Source organism: Rhinolophus ferrumequinum, chromosome 26 (assembly GCF_004115265.2).
Source record: "Rhinolophus ferrumequinum isolate MPI-CBG mRhiFer1 chromosome 26, mRhiFer1_v1.p, whole genome shotgun sequence".
Classification (NCBI taxonomy): domain Eukaryota; kingdom Metazoa; phylum Chordata; class Mammalia; order Chiroptera; family Rhinolophidae; genus Rhinolophus; species Rhinolophus ferrumequinum.
This window is the reverse complement of record NC_046309.1, coordinates 20,187,087-20,206,469: the sequence shown is the minus strand read 5'-3', so window position 1 is coordinate 20,206,469 and position 19,383 is coordinate 20,187,087. Positions and strand designations below refer to the sequence as shown.

Genomic DNA, 19,383 nt, shown 5'->3' with positions numbered 1-19,383 from the left:
GAAAAAGGAGAATTCAGAGTGCCTCACATAGAATTCACAGGGCATCAAAGGTCAGTGTTAGGAGGAAATCAGGCGACAAGTATGTTGTTTTTCAGTCCTTGATTCTGCTCATAATTCCTCAGAGGAAAACCTGTGGCTCTACAGACTTGTTCAGAGATGAATTTAAAAAAAAAAAAAAAAGATACTTTCTTCCTACTCTGCTACCTATTTATATTTTATAAATATTTGGAAGTAATTTTACATCTATAGCTGAATATTAAAAATACAATTTGTTTTAACATTCAGTATAGTTTTATGAGCAATGCAAATAAAAGAGTGCTATTAAGAAAACTTTATCATATAGTGATTACCTGCCTTAAAGGAAAATAGAATTACAAAACAATAAGGCTGATTTTAAATTGTGCATAGGACCAGTAATTGTGTACGTAAGACAATTAAAAGATTTATTGAATCTTGGTTAAAAGTAGGACAAGGACATTAAAGAATAAAGTGTAATTTATTTGGTGCTACTTTGTGAATGCTTCTTATCTACAAATCATCTAACGATACCATATACAATATACTTTCCGTCTCAACTCAAACATAAAATAATCTATAAAATCACGTGGCTATAATCAATATACAGTGATTATATTTTAAAAAGAAAGAAAATTAGCAATTAATTAAGTTAAGGTGCCGTAACTTTTTTCACATAAAATATTAGCACCGTACCAGAGAAAATGATCTAAACTGTTGGCCTTCTCATACGTCTTAAATAACTAAATATAAACTTTTTTTTCAAAGCACAAATATTAATTTGCAAAATCAGTTCTACAGTAGTTAATATTTCTTTTTGCATTTATTTCCCAGTAAGGAAAAATAGGAAGTAAAAACTTCCACAGGGTATGAAAATCAAACAAACGAACAAAAACATCTAACCAGACCAAATGTCACCCTTCAGCAATGAGTTCCAACAGAAGCAAACGTGGACATTTCCCGGCGGATGGTACTAAACGGCGAGAGTTCCAGTTCTGTGGTGTATTCGTTGTCATTGTCATCGCTGGTCACCGTGGATGCCTTCTGAATGCACTCGTCACAGCAGCAGCAGCAACACTCCATGAAGGCCCGGCTGAAGGGTTTGCACAGACAGAAGAGAAGGACCGGGGTGACACAGGACTTAAAGAACAACAGGAACTGGCTGATAACATTCAGCAGGTCCATCGTCTGCTGGGAAACCCCTGTCGCCATGTAGGCAGTAACAATGTTGCAGATATTTTCAGGAATGATGCAAAATCCATACAAAATGGTCAAAGCCACCACTGTACAGTTCATCTGGCTTTCTAACTGAATCTGCCGCTTGTTCCCTCGGGTACTGGCTTTCTCTGCTTTGCGGATTTTCCTGGCAGTCACTAAGGAGCAGGTGATGGTGAAGAGGGTGGGCAAACAGAAGTAACAGCCAAAATACCACCAGAGCCTCGCACTGTCGTAGGTCAGGGCTAAAACGTAGACGGTGTCTGGTAAGTCGGGAGAGACCTTTATAACGCAGCGCTCCACAGGCGCCCGGCCACTGATGCCCAGCTCCTCCTTGCTCAGCTGCCGGAGCACCACTTCTGGGAGCGCTAACAGCAGAGCACCAACCCAAATAACAGCCAGTTTGGCCGTGGTTGAGGAGCAGTTCTCAATCATTTCATAGTACATCTGGACGTTGGTGGCAGCACGGAAGCGGTCTATACACAGAGCACACAAGGTGAAGGTCGTGACGCCCAGAGAAGCGACCTGTGGGAGGAACACAGGATGCAGTTATCCTGGGGGATCTCTGGTAATAAATGCAGATGGGTCAGAGTCAAAAAGGAAAGGAGAACACGTTCCTGGAATAACAAGGCATGGGTGACTGGGCCCATGGCTTCAGCTGAAGCCTTGTGAGGATGAAAATTGAAAATAGGGGGGGAAATGCAGGGGTTCAGGGTCACGAAGTCAAAAAATGTTAGAGCTGAAGGATCCACAAAGACCATTTAGTACACCACGGTTTTATTATAGATAAGAACGCAGACACCCCACGAATTTCAGTCACCATGAAAATGGCCGCCACCAGGAGATCTAGATAAGACGAAAGGATACTTGAGTGTGTCCCATTTTCATTACTGAAAAAGATGGCTGTGTTTTCCAGTGGAGGGCCAGTAGCATGCCTTACACACAGCAAACTTTCAAGAGTGTTTTGTTTCCAACAAACTAGATGAGTAAAGATCTGCAATTTCTCCTAAATGCAAAATATTTTAATATTATTTGCGCACACACGTATGGAAAACAAGAAAGGGAGATTCTCCAGATGTCAAAATCAATGAGAAAACTAATTCCAAACAGGTCAGTGACCACGCCACCGCCCCACACGGCATTGTCTGCCCTGAGGGCATCTGCCAATGCTGATGAGATTTTCAAGTCGGTTTTTAGCCAGACAGATGGAGCCAGGTGTCCAGGTCACAGAGGTAGACCACAAAGCTGGTACCCACATGAGCGGGGATTAAAGATCCCCTCATGAATTTGGAATGCCCCAAACAGTGACATCTCCATGGGCACAAAGAGAAAAAAAAAATCAAGGGAGACAGTGGAGAAACTTGTTTGCATTTTAGGATATGGATGTGGATGAATTGGGGGAAAGGGAGGGGAAGAGCAAATTCTAACTGGGAGCCCGAATTTGCACTAGACTAAAGTCAGAATTCACACCATCTATGTGGCTCAAAGGAACCCCAAATGCAATTTTAAATTGTCCCAGGCACATGACAGAAGCAAACACAAAACCTCTCTGGAAGAATTCACTTTCAACCCAGGCCTCAGAGAAATCCCACAGGTAAAAATTCCAGGGAAGATGGATTAAAACTCACAATATGCAAGAGACAATCCGCCACTATGAGTTATTTATGTGCCAAAGGGAACAAGTTACGGAATCAGACCTAAGTCCATCTGTCGTGAAATAAACATGCACATCACATTTAAAGAACTATGAGACGAGAGAATGTCAAAGAAAGTAAGAGACATAAAAAAATAACCACAAAAATGCAAAAATGAACCAAATAGAAGGTCTACATATTCCAGCCATAGGATAACTTCAGATCAGAAAACTCCGATGCTGACCACATAGAAAACTGCTCTTACACACATATGGCCCAGACATCTCAATAAATCAACTTAAAGGTTAAGAACCCAAAACATGTACGTATTTTTTTTTCCACACAGAGGCTTTTCCAGGGATACAAACACATGTTCCTGATGTAAACACACTATCATTCGATAATCCATACAATAAGCATTGAGCATCATACGTGCACTCTAATGGGTTACCCAGGTGTACGTTCAACACAGGCACACACTTACTCATATCAACTCTATGCCAAGCACTCTGCTAGATACTGGGGACACAGAAAGCAACAAGAAGCAGTTTCTTTCCCTCAGGGAGGTCAGAGTCAACCAAGAGGGGGAATGAAGGTCATTCTCAAAGTCATGAGATAACAACAGTGATCATCCCGGAGCATCAAATTTACTCAACTCTTTTGGGGGAAACCGAAGTGATTTAACGTTGAATGAATGTGGTCGTTATTTATATATTTAAACAAGGACAATGAATAAGAGGTAAAATATTCATGAGGATTAAGATAAAACAGGAGACGGAAAGAAAGCGCCCTACGCGGATGGGATGCTTTGGGCTGCATCCTGTCACCTGGGTATCGCATCACTCTCCCCTGCCTGCAAGTCGGAGTGTTTCAGAAGCACAGCTGTACAGCATGCCTTGGCAAAGGGGCGAGGAACAATGGGTATAGACAATGCTCACGTCTACACTTTTTAGAACTCACAGGGATCATGCTGACAAAAGGAAAACCATTTGTCATAACAATTTTAACACTCAAAACATTAGTTGTTTATCTACTACATTCAAGCTGTCACTCTTCCGAGCACGATGCAACTTGCCTGGGGGCTTCTATGAGAGTTCCAGCATCAAATATTCTCTTCTCCTCTTACACACTACACAACAGTCAGTGTCTACTACTTCTAATACAGAAAATAAGGACACTGTATCTATGCCCTGACTATTTTCCTAACTGTTAGTGACGGCAGTCTGAAAATGAGATATAATGAGGGATTAACTATTTGAGAAACAAAAATGAAGAAAGAAAATAACTAACAAAGATCTAAGTCCGTACAGGTCAAGAGGTCATGGTTGAACTTCTAACCACAATTCTTATTCTAGACAATCTTCAGAAAATTTCCCATACATGCCAGTATAAAAAATATCAATCTAATATGACTGCCAAAAACAGTTATTTTTATTTTCACCTTTTGAAATTAACTTTCAAATTAATAAATGGTTCATCTTGATGAAAACTTATTCTGCATCTATGCTAGAGACTCAAAATAATTCTTAAAATTGAGATCCACGTTATGCAGCTGTCTTAAGAACAGGTTATATTTTTTAATGTCAGTAACTGCCACACTTTGAATGGAAATCTGAGAAGAACTTGGCATTTTCTGAAGGTCTACCTCAAACAGAGCTAACTGGAAATTTCAGTATTCTATTCTACAGAGTTTGGACACTTTACATTTATATATTAGTTTTTCAAATGCTTTGATTCATTTTCTGTAATAATGTAAAAACAAAACAAAACAAATTCTCAAACTATCAAATAGACACAAATTGTCAGCAAGGCTTTCTGTGCCATCTTCACTAAGGCAAATCTTTGTATGTGTTTCCATGTCACTGTGTATCCTGAGTCAGTCCACAAATACAAAGGTAAAAGCTTTATACTGTGCAGTCTTTCTAAATTAAGGATAACATTTCTATTAACAGGATAGCTTGGCGATATAAAAATACTAGAACCAGGCAATCTCTCAGAGGCTTGGAACATCTATTTGCTTGGTAGTTTTCTATCATTACTTAACCAAGAACACACAAAGGATAGCATCTGTTCCCTGATTAATTGCGATGATTTCAAATCTCTAGATTTGAATTATCACAGAGCTAGCATTTGTATACCTAACTCCAATTACCCAAGTCAGTTGCAAAGCATGTCATGAGAATAACAAATGAATGTGGATGGACATGTATTAAAGTGGGGGTGCTAGATTGCTACTCCTTAGATATCATAAGCTGTGTTGCACACCCACTCTTAATTAGAAGATGGTCACTGCTTTGAAAGGAAAAAACAAACAAACAAACAAACAAATAAGGTTTTCTAAATTCTGCAAACTTCATCTCACATGATAATATAAGCCAGGGCAAATTTTACGCAACATTTACATGTGCTCCAACTTTTTGCTCAGCAGTTCTCCTGCACTGTATTTTATTTGAAGATGCTCAGTTCCTCAGCCAAATTCCCAAAAGCTTCAATATCGAGTCAGAACCTCAGACATGTCTGATCTATCATCCTCTTGATGATTCATAGGTTGAGGGAAATGTGCCAATGTTCCTACACTAATTTCATGAAACTCCTGCGTCCAGCTTCCTGGTTTCAAATTGTCCTTCCCTCTGACAGCGTTCTCTGCCATCAGGATCCAGCTAAAACAGGGTGAACTGCCCAGGAAGGTCGAGGAATGGAGAGTGGCTAAAGGAGCCTCTAAGGAAAACGCTGCCCCCAAAGCAGAGATGGTTTGCCATGCAGTTGCCAACAGCAACCGAACCCAAACGTTAGTCCTAGATTTCTACTCTCTTCTGTTGCCCCCGCCTGCAGTGTTACTTCAGATATTCTGCTGTCAATTCACTTCTGCACTTGCTTTTATGATGTGAAAGAACCAGAAAGGTGGGAAGCCCATGCTCAGTACTTTCCCAAATTGTTTCCAGAAGGTTTTAAACGTCCGTAAAGAATCAACTGCATACCTCAGAAATGAACTGATAAAAATCGTCTAGGTAATGGATGGTGGGCTAATTTCTGCCTACTCAGATATGATATCTATCCATGGAATTAAAATGGCTCAATGTTGGGGTAACAGGAGAAAATTTTATCACAATTTTTAAATAGACTTGTTTACATACAGCACATTAGAAATTCTACCAAGATGAACGGCCGCAATTATACGCAATTATAAAACTGTATCATGAACGCTGGATCTTCTGCATTTAATGACCACGTCTGATTGCTAAAATTCAATATCACTATGAAATATGCTCTTGGGAATAAAGCTGTTACGCATTCGCTTAGATGGTTAGTTCTTTGAAGCAACATCCTGAGAGATGAAATGAGTAAGATGCAATCTCATATTAATTAAACAGCAATGGGAGGCATAATTAACATCAACAAAAGCAGGAGTGTAAACACTTCACAGACAAGACTATTCATTTTGAGAATCAAGCTCAGAGGGAAGCTGGAAGTAGACATTTGTAACGATTTAGGAAAATAAGGTATGGAGCATTTTGAGGGGACTGGCATCAAAATACAGAAGCAAGAGAATCAAAATCAATAAGTCTAAACTCTTTCTTTCAAACAGCAGCTTTCTGCTGGCCTCTGCATCCCAGAGTAACAACAGTAAAAGCTGCCTCAGCCCTGCCCGGTCAGTACCCAGGGCACTCAGGCTCTGGGCAGCTGTGGGCACCTGGAGCCTTGTTCACGGCACCAACAGGTGCAGGAAAAGTCAAGACCTGAGCACTCAGGTGGGCAAGCAGCAATACAAACTGCAGGTGCCATACAAACTTCACCCCCGAGGAAACCTGGGCCAGTCGATTCACTTTGTACTGCACGAGACCCCTGCTCATTCACCATGACGTGGAGAAAGGGCACACAGATCCTCTCTGAAAAAGGTCATCTTTGAAGATCCTGTGTGTAAGCTAGTGGTCCATATCTCAGCAGCTGACTGCAGAGCGACAAGTGAAAAAGCACTAGCAATGAGAGGAAGCTGTGAAATAGAAAAGACAGGTCCCATAACATGCAACTCTTCACCAAGTAAAGAGTATCTTTTGCTAAACATTCTTGCATAAATCAGTGTTAACACCAATGGGGGAAACGGCCAATGAACTTCCAAGCAACATTACTTTCTGACGAAACTGAATCTACACGCTTTGTAAATTCAGCAAAGCAACTGGAATACACTGATTTTTATAGAATAGGGAAATTTCTAACCAGCTATGACTACTGCACCCTAGCCTAACGGACTTTACCTCAATAAGAAGTTTAAGGGCATCTATTTCTGTGCTGTCCTTTTAATACAAGTAACTCTCAAAACAAGGGCATTATTGTTAAGCAAAACCATTGTTTGGGCCATGAATGATTATCTATTATAAGTCCTTGGTTACAGGCCTAACAATCAGTCAGGAAAAAAAGGAGGAGGAGCACAGGGCAGTTTCCTGTGAAACTCTAAATGGCTGGAGCCCCTATGCTTTTGGCTTTCTCTTGCATTTTCCATAATCCTCATCCTTCTAGCACTTCCCCATGAAACAGACAACTTCCCCACGAAAGAAATGGTTCTTTGAGCACCAGTGGGCACAGCATGTTTATCAGAATCACTGTTTACCGGACTGCTGTGAATGCGATGACCTTTATCAAAAGGGCTTCGTTTCAGAGTGCATGCAAATCATGATACTACGGCAGTGACACACTTCCATGAGTGTTTCCAAACCAAAGCACAGTGAGTGGGAGATCTGCCTCACTGCTGGCACGCATGCATACTTCTCTGAAAGAAAATAGAACTTTCCACGTCCACTCTTCCACAGCCAAAGAGAAGGCTTCCTACCTTTATCAGTATCACTGAGAGTTAATAAGATACACCCACATATCATAAATATCCATTTATTTCAATTATGCCCAGCCTATTTTATCTATATGTGAATCTCAGTGTCATGAGGAAAAATATTTTGAAAGCATCAACTATAATTATTACTTCATTCTCCATTTTCCTCCTTCTTAGGTAAGCTTGGTAACATGCTCTTACTTATTTAAGAACAATTGAGACTATTTAAAAGCCAACATATCATCCCCAAATTTGTTCTTTATAGGCCCACCTTGACATAAGGTTTCCTACCAATTGCAACTTCTTTGTTCTCTAGCACAGTGCATTCCTTTTGCAGTAAAAAAAAAGGAAAAAAAAATACTACAACTCATCTAAAATGTTACAATTTAATTATAAATGTGGAAATGCTCATTAGTATAAAAATGTAAATGAAGCAAGAGTAACATCATTTATCCAAAGATGGAAAAACCATCTATTGGAATCAACAGCTCTTAAGGAAGTTATGTATTCCATATTTATCCTTAATAATCAGAAATTCATTTCAAAATGTAATATTTTCCCCAAGCCCACAGTCCAGTTTTCAATGCTTGGTATTATTATGATGTTTCTAATCAATCTTCAAGTGACCTAGCATTTCTGTCTGTCACGTAGGGGTTCTGATGAGTTTCCAAAGAATAGTAACACATTTTCACCTATTTTCCGTACAACTAATGACAGGGATGTGGACGACGGTGAACCAACACTGAAAACAAAGTCAGAGTTGGCCTCATCCATTTGTGCTTCAGTAATTATGATTTGCATGATACTGAGAAACCACATTTTAAGATAAATTTTCTCTGCTTTTAACCAAAATTCCCTTGGTAGTCTGTTAAGGAAGTAGTATAGTGCTCTTTCTCACTCAACCCTCTTGTAAAAGGCAAATACCTCTAAACCTCCTATTAGTTAACAGGATGTGAATTAGTTAACAGGATGCTTTTCTTATACGGAGAGATGTGACCCAAGGAGAAGACAGTAAAGGTAGGAGGAAAGGTGGAAGGGAGGGAGAGAGTGACGAGGAGGGAGCAACAGGGCAGCCCTGAGTACCAACACAGACCCAGCGAAAACGACTCACTCCAGGCAGGGATCAAATCAGTGGCCTCATTAATAGTACGAATCACTCCAGTGTGCTGACAAATAACACTGAACACTCTCATACATTCACAAACTGGAAGTATTCTGTTTCAAAAATCAGCCTGGCACTGTGATTATATCCCGCGTTTTATGGAAGTTTCACGGAATAGTACCTACACCTATTTTGCAAATAGAAGACCCCATCGTTGAGGTTTTAGCAATCCCTTTCTCCACTCCGCCTGGACATTTCAGATGAGATCATCTCTTCTGGCACAAAGAATGCCATTCTAATTGCGATACTTAAGAGTTAGTCGCGGTTGAGTTGATTATGGGACCTTGGCAGGTCAATTCTTGGGAAGTTAAATGACAGGAGGAACCCTGGGGGATGGGAGGAGAAGTGCGGTGCCAGAGACTAACCTCACTGCCTGCTCAGCCCTCTCCCCGCATAGCCCACATCCCAGACACAGATCCCTGCGTGTCCAATGTGACACTGTTAAATAGAGTTGCATCACATAGGAAGCGCTATTACAGGTGGAGACATTCCATCAAGATGCAGGCAGCATCAGGGCAAAAGCTAAGGTAGACCATCACCTACTCAGCTGTGGTAGACACATAAGCTCAGATCTATTCTGCCTCTACACACATATTTGCTCTCTTTTTGCTGTTGAAGGATGCTTTGTTGACATAACCAGATGCTTTGGCAGCCCTCAGGAACTCAGGATAAGTCCCCACTCTGATGTTGTGCTTGACAGATTAATCCCATTCTTGGGAAAGTGTCTTTATGCTTCCTTCCTCTCTACTCTATAATAGGGTCTAAAGTACTTCCCTTGTCAGCCTTTGTTTCTAGGTTCTCTAAGGTCAAATTAAATAATTGGTATGTCTTTGAGATTTTCAGAAGAAAGGGACTCAATTTAAGGTTATTACATTGCTAAATAAATCAGTCATTTAAGGAAAGTTTTTAAATTAGATTTAATTAATGTCCTTATGGTTAATAAGGACTCATAATTACCAAAGCAGAGATGATTATCTCAGGCATTATATTCTAAATAACAATTAAATATTTAATAATATTTACAATAATTCTATATTTTAACACCTCTAGGACTGTCCTATCTGGCAAATTAGCTTGCCAATTATTCTTATGGCCCTCCTATTCCAGGAAGCAAGAACGTAAAGATTTTCACAGTTGTAACTTTTCACCACACATCTAGGCTGTGTGGCATTTATGAAGATGAACTATAAGAACATGATTCAAAAAGAATTAGAGGGAGTACAGTTTTCACTTTAATTTCTCTATCTTTGGTCATAACCAAGTACCTGGCATGGTGAGCTGATCCATTCCAGGGCCATTCCTGAATTTCCATAACAATTTGTTTAAACCTCTATCATAGCATTCATCACATGGTAAAACATTATTTTACTTTTCTGTAACTTTAGTAACAGTAACTCATCTATGTTGTTCATCTCTGGAAACTGTTTCCTCTCTTTTCCTTCCCCTTTCTAGTCCTGTTTCCTCCTGACCCGTTCGGTGTCTGTCATAGAAGAAAAACTCAATAAATGTTTGATGAATGAATGGATAGTGAAAAAAATAAATGAATGATGATATATATGGAAAAATATTATAGAACATAATAAATTATTCAAACAGTTCCTTAGTCACTTATTGAGTGCTGCTGTTTTATATATAATCCTTAAAAGCTGAATGCCAACTAATACCTCTGAGAAGGGAAGTAAAGAAAAATCATGTTCTTATTTATACCTCATAGACAAGTTTTAGAAAAGGATTCCATTCTTATTACAATCAATAGGTAAGGAAATTATTTGAATTTCACATTTGAATATCAAAAAGTTTTTATTTCTTATATGGAACCCAAATTCAGTAAACGTCACCATATACTGTTCATGAATGGAATCAGAAACAAAGGCACACTCTACAACTTTGTTTTGTTCTTTTGTTTTGCTTTTGTTTTCTGCAGTGGTTATCAGCTAAATAGTCTTCTTTGCATGGGAATGTAGGAAATTATTATAAAGGGATTAATGGGAAGTCATAAAATATTGTTTAAGCACCATTCTCATGTGTTGAGTCTATTTTCCATGAGAATATTATTAGTTAACTGAAATTGCTCATAAAACTGTATGTTTCCACTTAAAAGTCCATTAGAATGCCTAATGGCTAATCCACCACTCAAGCAAATTTACCATCTGCCATTATAAATGTGCTATTACTTGAATGCAGAAGGTCTCGGGAAATCTGTGTAGAATCACATACCCGTGATGTTGTCTTCAGCTTCCAGCACCTTCCTTTCTTATCTGTCGGTGCTAACTACAATCTAAGGCAATGAAAGAGCCATTTGCTTCACTCAGTTTAAAACCAGTATTTCCAAGCCATTGGAGAACTGGCTCTTTTTGTCACAAAAGATTCCAGCCTTTGCACAGATCATCCCTCGTCCAGAGGCCCCGGTGAGGTGCATTCCTATTATCCATCCTCCACCCTGATGTAGGACTCTTGTACGCCAGTCAAATAAAAAGTGCACTCAGCGCTGGGATTATCTTAGAACTCGTTGACATCTTCTTCTCTACCACATGCCATGAAGACATGAGGTCTTTAAACTAGAGGGGGAGCCTATATTATTCAAAATCTCCAATTAAGGTCCAAACAGAAATAGATATTTAGCAGTGGGTCTGGATTAGATGATACATTCATTGATTTGGGTTGGCTTCCATCAAGTCATGAGCAAAGAGCTGTTCCAATTGCCACAGTCAGTGCCTGCATTACTTGGCTTTTACCATGTGTTACGTCCTTAAGGAAATGGTGAGGTAGGACACTCCTCCTCCATTCTCCTACTGCAATCCACACCCAGACCTTCATCTCTCTCTCTCACTCTCTCTGCCCCCCCCCAATAAATCTACTCCTTTGAATACAGTTTTTCTGGTGACGAGTTCATAAACCAGTTTAAAATAATGTGTCTCTTAGGATGGCCATCCGCCCAGGTCCCTTCTCTCCCATCCCCCTTTCCTACCATTCCATCTGCACTTGGTCCTTATGGGACTTATCACTAGACCACAAAGGCATCATAATCCTGGAAAAGAAAGAAAGAAGTTAACAACTATAATAGTTCCTTGTACATGCCCACTCAGCAATATTAAATAGAATAAAACTCCCTTTCTAGCAATAAATCCTGCAAGCTGGATCCTGCTCTCCTCAAGCCTTATGTCAACACATTGAAATGAAAAGCATATTGCACAGATCTGTAATTCTGCTGAAGAAACACCTCCTATTTTTCCACACACACCCACCTCTCCCCCAAACTCCACTACCTCCTTAAGATTATGCTAATACTCAAGGTGTAGACAAGAAAGCACTGTGGAAGAAAAGGAACAGGCAAAAGAGAAGATGGGAGGGCAAATTTGTAAAGAAAAACAAAAATGAACTGTGGTTACCATGAAAAACAACATGGAGGTTCCTCAAAATCTTCACAATAGAACGACCTCATGATGCAGCAATTCCACTTCTGGGAAATGATCCAAAGAAAACAAAACACTAACTTGAAAACATGTATGCACCATCACGTTCATTGCAACATCAATTATAATAGTCGTGGAAACAACCTCAGTGTCCACTGACAGATGAATGGATAAATAGTGGCATATATACATACGATGGAATATTATTCAGCCATAAAAAAGAACGAAATCCTGCCATTGTGACAACCTGGATGGACCTTGAGGGCATTATGCTAAGTCAGACTGAGAAAGACAAATAAGCATGATCTCACTTAAACGTGAAATCTATGCACACACATGCACACGCGCACACACACACACACACACACACACACACACACACACAGAGCTCATACATACAGACAACAGACTGATGGTTGCCAGAGGTGGTGGTGGGGGTGTAGGGTGGAAGAAATGGTTGAAGAGGGTCAAAAGGTACAAACTTTCAGTTATAAAATAAATGAGTCATGGGGATGTAACATACAACATGGTGACTATATGTAATAATATTGCATTATATATTTGAAAGTTGCTACGAAGGCAGATTTTAAAAGTTCTCATCAAAAGAAAAAAATTTTTGTAACTATGTGAGGTGACAGATATTAACTAGACCTACTGTGGTGATCATTTCACAATGTAGACAAATATCAAATCATTACGTTCTACACCTGAAACTAATATAATGCTATTTGTCAATTATACCTCAATAAAAACAAAAATACAAATTGATTATGGATACAATTTTAAAATAACTAAACAATATTAAAAATTTAAACATTAGAAAAGGCAAACAGATTATAATAAAAATGGTAAATCAGACATTATAAATCAGTAAGAGGAGTGTGGTTAAAAAAAAAGGAAGAATAGCCAATACATAAAATAATTATAAGAAAGTGAAGAAAAGGCAAAACCTAGGTATTGAAAGGAGATAAATGTCAAATATTTTTAGAAGTCTTGTGGTTAAGAGGAACAACATTGGGAAGGAGCAAATTTTGAAGAAAGTTTAAACAAATGTAACATATCTGTAATGTCCTTTACCCATATAAAATACTTTGTTATTTTGATAACATAAACTGTACCTATGTAACTTTATTTGATCATTAACATAATTATGGTTGGCACTTTAAAAGTGCAGTTGTCTCAGATTATTGAAAATTTAAAACATTTAATGAGCTACCACCCACTGTGGAACTTACTGTCAATTTATGAAAAGCAAGATAAAACTTAAGAATCTAAGAAGCGATCAATTTCACCATGTAGCAATTGACGCTGATTATTTTTTCCTGCCCGTTGAAAATCCTTTTTAAAAGATGCCAAGGATCAGGAATAAGGAAACACTCACTGAACAACTGTGCCTCATAGATGGTCGTCTAATAAGTAAACATCAAGTGTTGAGACAGAGTCTGGTTGCCGCTGACTACGAGGCTTAGGATGATTATTTCTCTTCTCTGAGCCCCATGTTTCATCTTTAAAATCAGGGGGTTGGATTAGAATGCCATCTGGTTCTACAAGAACACAGCAATTCAGAAGCTACTGTAATGAGGCTGTTTCCCCACCCAGACTGCCTCCCCACAGAAGTCCTTCCTTCGGGAATGAAGAGCTGAGGTCCCCAACCACTGGGACTATTAGTAGTCCACGGCTCTTGCCTGCATCCCTCTCTAGGAAGTGCCCTTGACAAAAAGACCCACCCAGCTCAAGGTTATGCCCCCTTCCTGGGAGTCTCTTGCATCCAGTGTCTGCTCCGTTAGGGGACATAAAGTCTGGGCCCTCTTGCGTTCACTCAGGTTATCCCTGCAGGGTCACCCCAACCTTAGGGCTCCCTATGTCTTTGTGTCTTTGTGGCATGTGCATCACAGTTCAACCCCTTCTGCCCAATCCTGTTTTCTCCATTCCTTACATACCTGACATGGAATAGGCACTAAATCTCTGTGACTTCTGTGGAAATAACAGTGCCTCCTGGAGGCAGAAATGCTTTATTTTGAGATTTGGACTGTATTTCTTGTTCTCATAATCAGGAATCGTGGAGCTGATACTACTCCCCAGTAATTATTTTCACGAAGCAAGCTAAAACATTATAAAATTATTTCAGAAGACTAGGACTAGGCAGGAATGTAGAAACACAGTCTACATTTTAGATTAAAGATTAAGATTTTCATTCCTGACTTGAATGGTAAATAGTATACATTTTAAAATGTATATTACAGTCTAATTTTTCAAGAAAAAAAAATGAGTGAACCTTTTCCCCCCAACCTTTGCTTCTCTAGACAATAAAGCCTGGTAACAATAACTAAAAATTAGGTGTATAAAGAAGGGAATAAAATACAGAGAACAAAACATAAATACAATTGTGCTAATAACAAGAGAAGAGATAAAAACAAAATATTTTTAAGGAGCAGATAATTAAATTGGAAGATGAAACACAAATGAAATTACAGCATACAATATTTTAAAATACTGAGACTTAGAAAGAAAATTAAAGCCCATGCGTAACAAATACCATCACTCAAAACTCATAGGTCTCATTAAACTAAGCAAAGTTTGTATATTCTTTTCTGAATTTGGATGGGATTCTTTTCTTTTAAAGTTGTTTTGAAGAACTTCGGTAATGTTTTTTTTCTTTCCTCAGTTTCCTTTGTCTGTATACTTTATTGTTTTTTCCTCTAATGATAAAGGTTTCTACATATCCGGTACATTTAAGGCACGCCAACACACTCCTCTCTTACTGGGTAACTCTCCTGTTCACTTTGTAGCTTCCTTTGGTCTCTTCCTTGCATATGCCAATTTCTCCTGCATTATTCAAATCATCAGAGAAATTTGAAATTGAAATTGACCTTGAAAAGGTAACTGGTAGACACATATTCTCCAACAAATTCAACTACCTCCTCTGTAATTCAAAAATGAACTGTTTACCAAATAAATTAGATGTTTCAGAACTACTTGGGGCTTGAGAACAAGAGAAATCCTGGATCCTGGTAAAGCTGCAACAGCTGATTTAGCACGCATGGAATCATTCTGCATCTGATCCCTGCCAGGATAACACAGGGTCTTATTCACTGTCTCTTGCCTTGGTCCTTCTGAGTAGGTACTGTTTTCTGTTTACTTATCCCCTAGCTTTAGGCCCTGGAACAAAGTTGAACATAGTGTCACTCGCCCTGGTGCCAGACGGGATCAGAGGCTCTGAAATATTTACAGTTTCCCTTCTTCTGCTTCCATAAATGAAACAGGCAGTCTGAATGGGGGAAATCAAGGGCCAGCTGGCTAAAACCACAACTGGCAACAAAGCACTTGGGCTCCTTCCAAGAGCTGGTGTTTAGAGAGAGGCCATTTAAAGAGCAAATTCCAACGACCGTGATAATGCGGCAGGACACCTGCTATAGCATGAAACAATAAAACTGTACTCAGAAAGAGTTTTGTTTCCCAAGTTTAGAATCTCTGAGATGCCCCCTCTTCTTTAGGAAATTTCTAGTCTTAGAGTCAATCCCTTAAAAGAGCCAATCCTTTACACGCTAACAAATGACATATATCATATACTTTGAGAATGTTAAATAAAGTCTGTGCCATGATGGATAAAGTGTTATTTTTACTTAAGCTCATTCTCACAAAATAAATAAAACTGTTAAGAAATTGAGAACAACAAAGAAACAAGAAATGACATAAGAATTGAGATGGGACAGCCATGGCAGAGAGCCAAAAACACTTAAACTAATTTGGGAGGTTATTAATATATCATGAGACCAACTGACAAAGAAAGGGAGATTTCCTTTGTTAAATAAAATACTATTCTAATTTTGCGTTTAAGAAACAATAGAATAACCTTCTTGGGGGTGAGGGATAACCATGTTGAAGCACTGTAAATCTAGTCTTATAGATAAATGATACAGGTTTTTTCCTTGCTGAGTTCTAATAATGATAACCATGAACTGGCCATTTAGTAACTGGCCATTTATTACAATCTCTGCTAGGTACCAAATCAAAACTATATATGACACTATACTAAGAGAGATAAACTTGAAATCTAAACAATTCTATACATTATGAGATAATTATTTCACAGTCTGGGAAATGTGTTTCAAGGTGACTGAACAAAGATGCCCAGATAGATAGATAGATAGATAGATAGATAGATAGATAGATAGATAGATAGATAGATAGATAGATAGATAGACAGATAGATGCATGAATAACTGGCAAGAAAAATGAAGGAGGGACTCAGAGAACAAGTGAAGGGGCTCAGCAGCCAGCTAGGTGCATGGAGCAGAAGTTCTGAGGCTGTAAGTCCCAGAGGTGTGTAAAGCCAGTAGCTTGAGACTTCCTGGAAGGCATTACCTCGATGTAGGGCACGATCTTGCAGGAGAAGTCCTCCAGCAGCCACTTCTTGGTCAGCTCGTGAAAGATGACGAGTGGGAGGCAGAAGAAGATGATGAGGAAGTCCCAGAAGGCCAGGTTGGCCAACAGGGAGTTGGAGATGCTCCGCATGTAGTAGTTGTGGCACACGATGCACATCACCGCCAGGTTGCCAATGATGCCGGTCCCAAAGATCACCACCGACAAACACATGACCGCGTAGGCTCCGTAGGACTCCTGGGTCAGCGGGTAGAAGGGGTTCTTCAGTCGCAAGCGCCGGTTTGTGCTGTTTCCCCGGCGGGGACCCCCGCGTTCGGGGATCCCTTCACCCGAGGACCCATTCTGGGCCAGTGCCCTGCCGGGGGGTGCAATCATCCGCCTTTCGTGCCCAGACGGTCCATTGACCGTCTTGGGTGGGAGGTCGTGGTGGGAAGCCTGGAGTTTCCCGGCTCTCCTTGGCCAGTAATAAAGGTCGCTGGCTCCGGGTTCTGTCCTCACGCTGGGCTCCTGACTGCGCCCGGAAATGCCACTGCCTCTTGGACCCTTCTCCTCCTCCTCCTCTTCTTTGGTCTGAAGGATGAGTTGAAGAGCCGTGGGGTTCCCTCTCCCCAAAGTTCCAAGGGGTTCCTGACCCCGGGTACCTTTCCACCTCCAGGCGCCTGGAGGCCTGGCTGGGGGACCCGAGGGCTCGGCTGGTGACGCCCCCGCCCCTCTGCTCGCACCTGGGTCAGCTCCGCGGGGGGCCGGTAGGTCCCACGAGGGCGCCACGCGCACTGCTGCCTCCTGCTCGTCTTTCCTGGGCGCACGGGTTAGTAGAAGGTATCCTGCAGAATTCCCTGGTCCCCAAGTGTCCCTGCTGCGACGCTGGTTCAATGTAGGTGAACAGCTATCCCCCAGACAAGTTTCGTTCCTGGGCGCAGGGGCGGACCCGAGGGCAGGAGAGGCAGAAACCTTGAGCAGGAACAGAAGCAGCAGCCGCGAGGTTCGGGCAAGAGGCGCGCCTGGGGTCCGCATGGCTCGGTGAGGGCGCCCGGCAGCCGCGGCTCCTGCTTAAGATCAACACCTGCTGCCAAAGTTGCTGCTGAGAGTTAGACACATGTCACATAGTCACCCCCGCCCCGGCAGCTGCGGACGGGAGATTACGGGGAGGTTGGGGGATGGGTCTTGGGGTCACAACCCTCCTGCTCTACAATCCTTCCTCGTTCGGTGCCCTGTGCATTTCTCAGCCAAATCCAACCTGAGCGCTGCGTATCCCCAAGGTTCAGAAAGGGACTCGCTGCTCCCGGTGGCTGACCTTGAAAAGTTGCAACCAACACCTGACTGATGATTAATGTTGCGACCAAGCCCCGCGCTCCTCCCTGCCCTGGGGTGATGGCCTTCTTGGTAACGGTTGCTCAGCCTGTTTACATCCTTTCGATACTGCTTTCTCCAGCAGAGAGCCGAGGTCGCTAAGGCAAAGAAAAATAAGTTCCCCTCCTTCAGAGGACTAGTAGCTGCAAGCCCGCTCCCCGCTCGCTGAAAACAGGTTGCAAACAGCCAGACGCAGCGCAGATGCGCCCAGGAAACTCTTGCTCCCCTAACCCCAGCGGCTAACGAGGCAACTGCTGCCCAGGAGAAGCGGGGTTCGAAACCCGCGGCCACTGCCAAAGTTGCTTCTCCTCCTGTTCAAAGTTGACCAGGAGCAGCGCGGGCTGCAGGGCTGCGCGTCCCTGCCAAGAAAGGAATCGGTGGTGGGGGTGGGGAGGGCGGGCGGTGCTCCTCAGTGGACAGTGCCGGCGGCCGCAGGAGCTTGTTGTTGCGACAGCGGGCGCTGCCCGGGCGGAGAGTGTGGTGCCTGGAACCGCCGCGGGCGAGGCGGTGCATGGCCGGGGAGGGGGTGGTGGCCTGGCCTCTCCCCGCCACTCCAGCTGCTGTGCGCTCCGGCGACACCAAGCACTCGGCTCCTTGCCTCCTCCCCCTCCTCTGCCTCCTCCGAGAGATGCTGGTTTGTGGGGAGACGGGATCCCCTGGTGGTTTACGACTCACTAATCCCACACACGTTTCATTCAAGCCCTTTGTAGCGGCTTTCCGTCCTAGGAGCTGGAATCCGGGAAGGAACCAGGGTGGAGGTGCGGAGCCTGCGCGGCTCGAGGCTAGGGATGGGCGGGACACGTTAATTCCCCAGATGTCGGAACCAGCCCGACCGGTCCCGGAGCCCGGAGAAGGAGGAGAGACCAGCGATCGCTTCCAATCCGCTGTGGCCGGTGCGCATGCCCAGGCCTCCGGCCCCAGGGAGTAGTAAGGTGAGGCGTTCACCTCCTTAGGTATTCCCAGGAGCTGAGACCAAAGCGAAAGGCAGCTCAGAGGTTTCAGAGAGAATGAGCAGTTCCGAGAGCGGGATGCAAAAGAGAGAATGCTCAGTATACACCATTACCTTTAACGCGGAGTTAGGAAGCGCCCTACCAGGCAGGCGTTCCTTACCGTGTTTCCCGGAAAAAAAGACCTAGCCAGACAATCAGCGATAATGCGTCTGTTGGAACAAAAATTAATATAAGGCCCGGTCTTATTTTACTATAAGACCGGGCCTTCGGGCCTTATATAAAACCGGGTATGGTATAATATAATATAATATAATATAATACAATACAATACAATATAAATACCGGGTCTTATATTAATTTTTGCTTCAAAAGACGCATTAGAGCTGATTGTCCAGGTAGGTCTTATTTTCCAGGAAACACGGTATACCACCATCTATCT

General features: G+C 41.8%; 1 protein-coding gene across 1 annotated transcript; it reads right to left on the bottom strand.

Moving 5' to 3' along the window:
- Nucleotides 1-464: 464 nt before the first annotated feature.
- GPR37 (G protein-coupled receptor 37) lies at nt 465-18,327 on the bottom strand. The gene is made up of 2 exons (XM_033099193.1): nt 16,627-18,327; nt 465-1,755 (listed from the first exon to the last, which is right to left on the bottom strand). Exons 1-2 carry the CDS (start codon nt 17,656-17,658, stop codon nt 937-939), a joined length of 1,851 nt encoding a protein of 616 aa, XP_032955084.1. The 5' UTR covers nt 17,659-18,327; the 3' UTR covers nt 465-936.
- Between the last annotated feature and the right edge of the window lie 1,056 nt (nt 18,328-19,383).

What these genes read in the sequence shown, in the direction of transcription:
- GPR37 (XM_033099193.1), bottom strand. Translation starts at nt 17,658, where the DNA reads ATGCGGACCCCAGGCGCGCCTCTTGCCCGAACCTCGCGGCTGCTGCTT. An exon ending in AGATCGTGCCCTACATCGAG is followed by an intron (nt 1,756 to 16,626) that starts GTAATGCCTTCC and finishes TTCCTCCCACAG; the next exon opens with GTCGCTTCTCTGGGCGTCAC.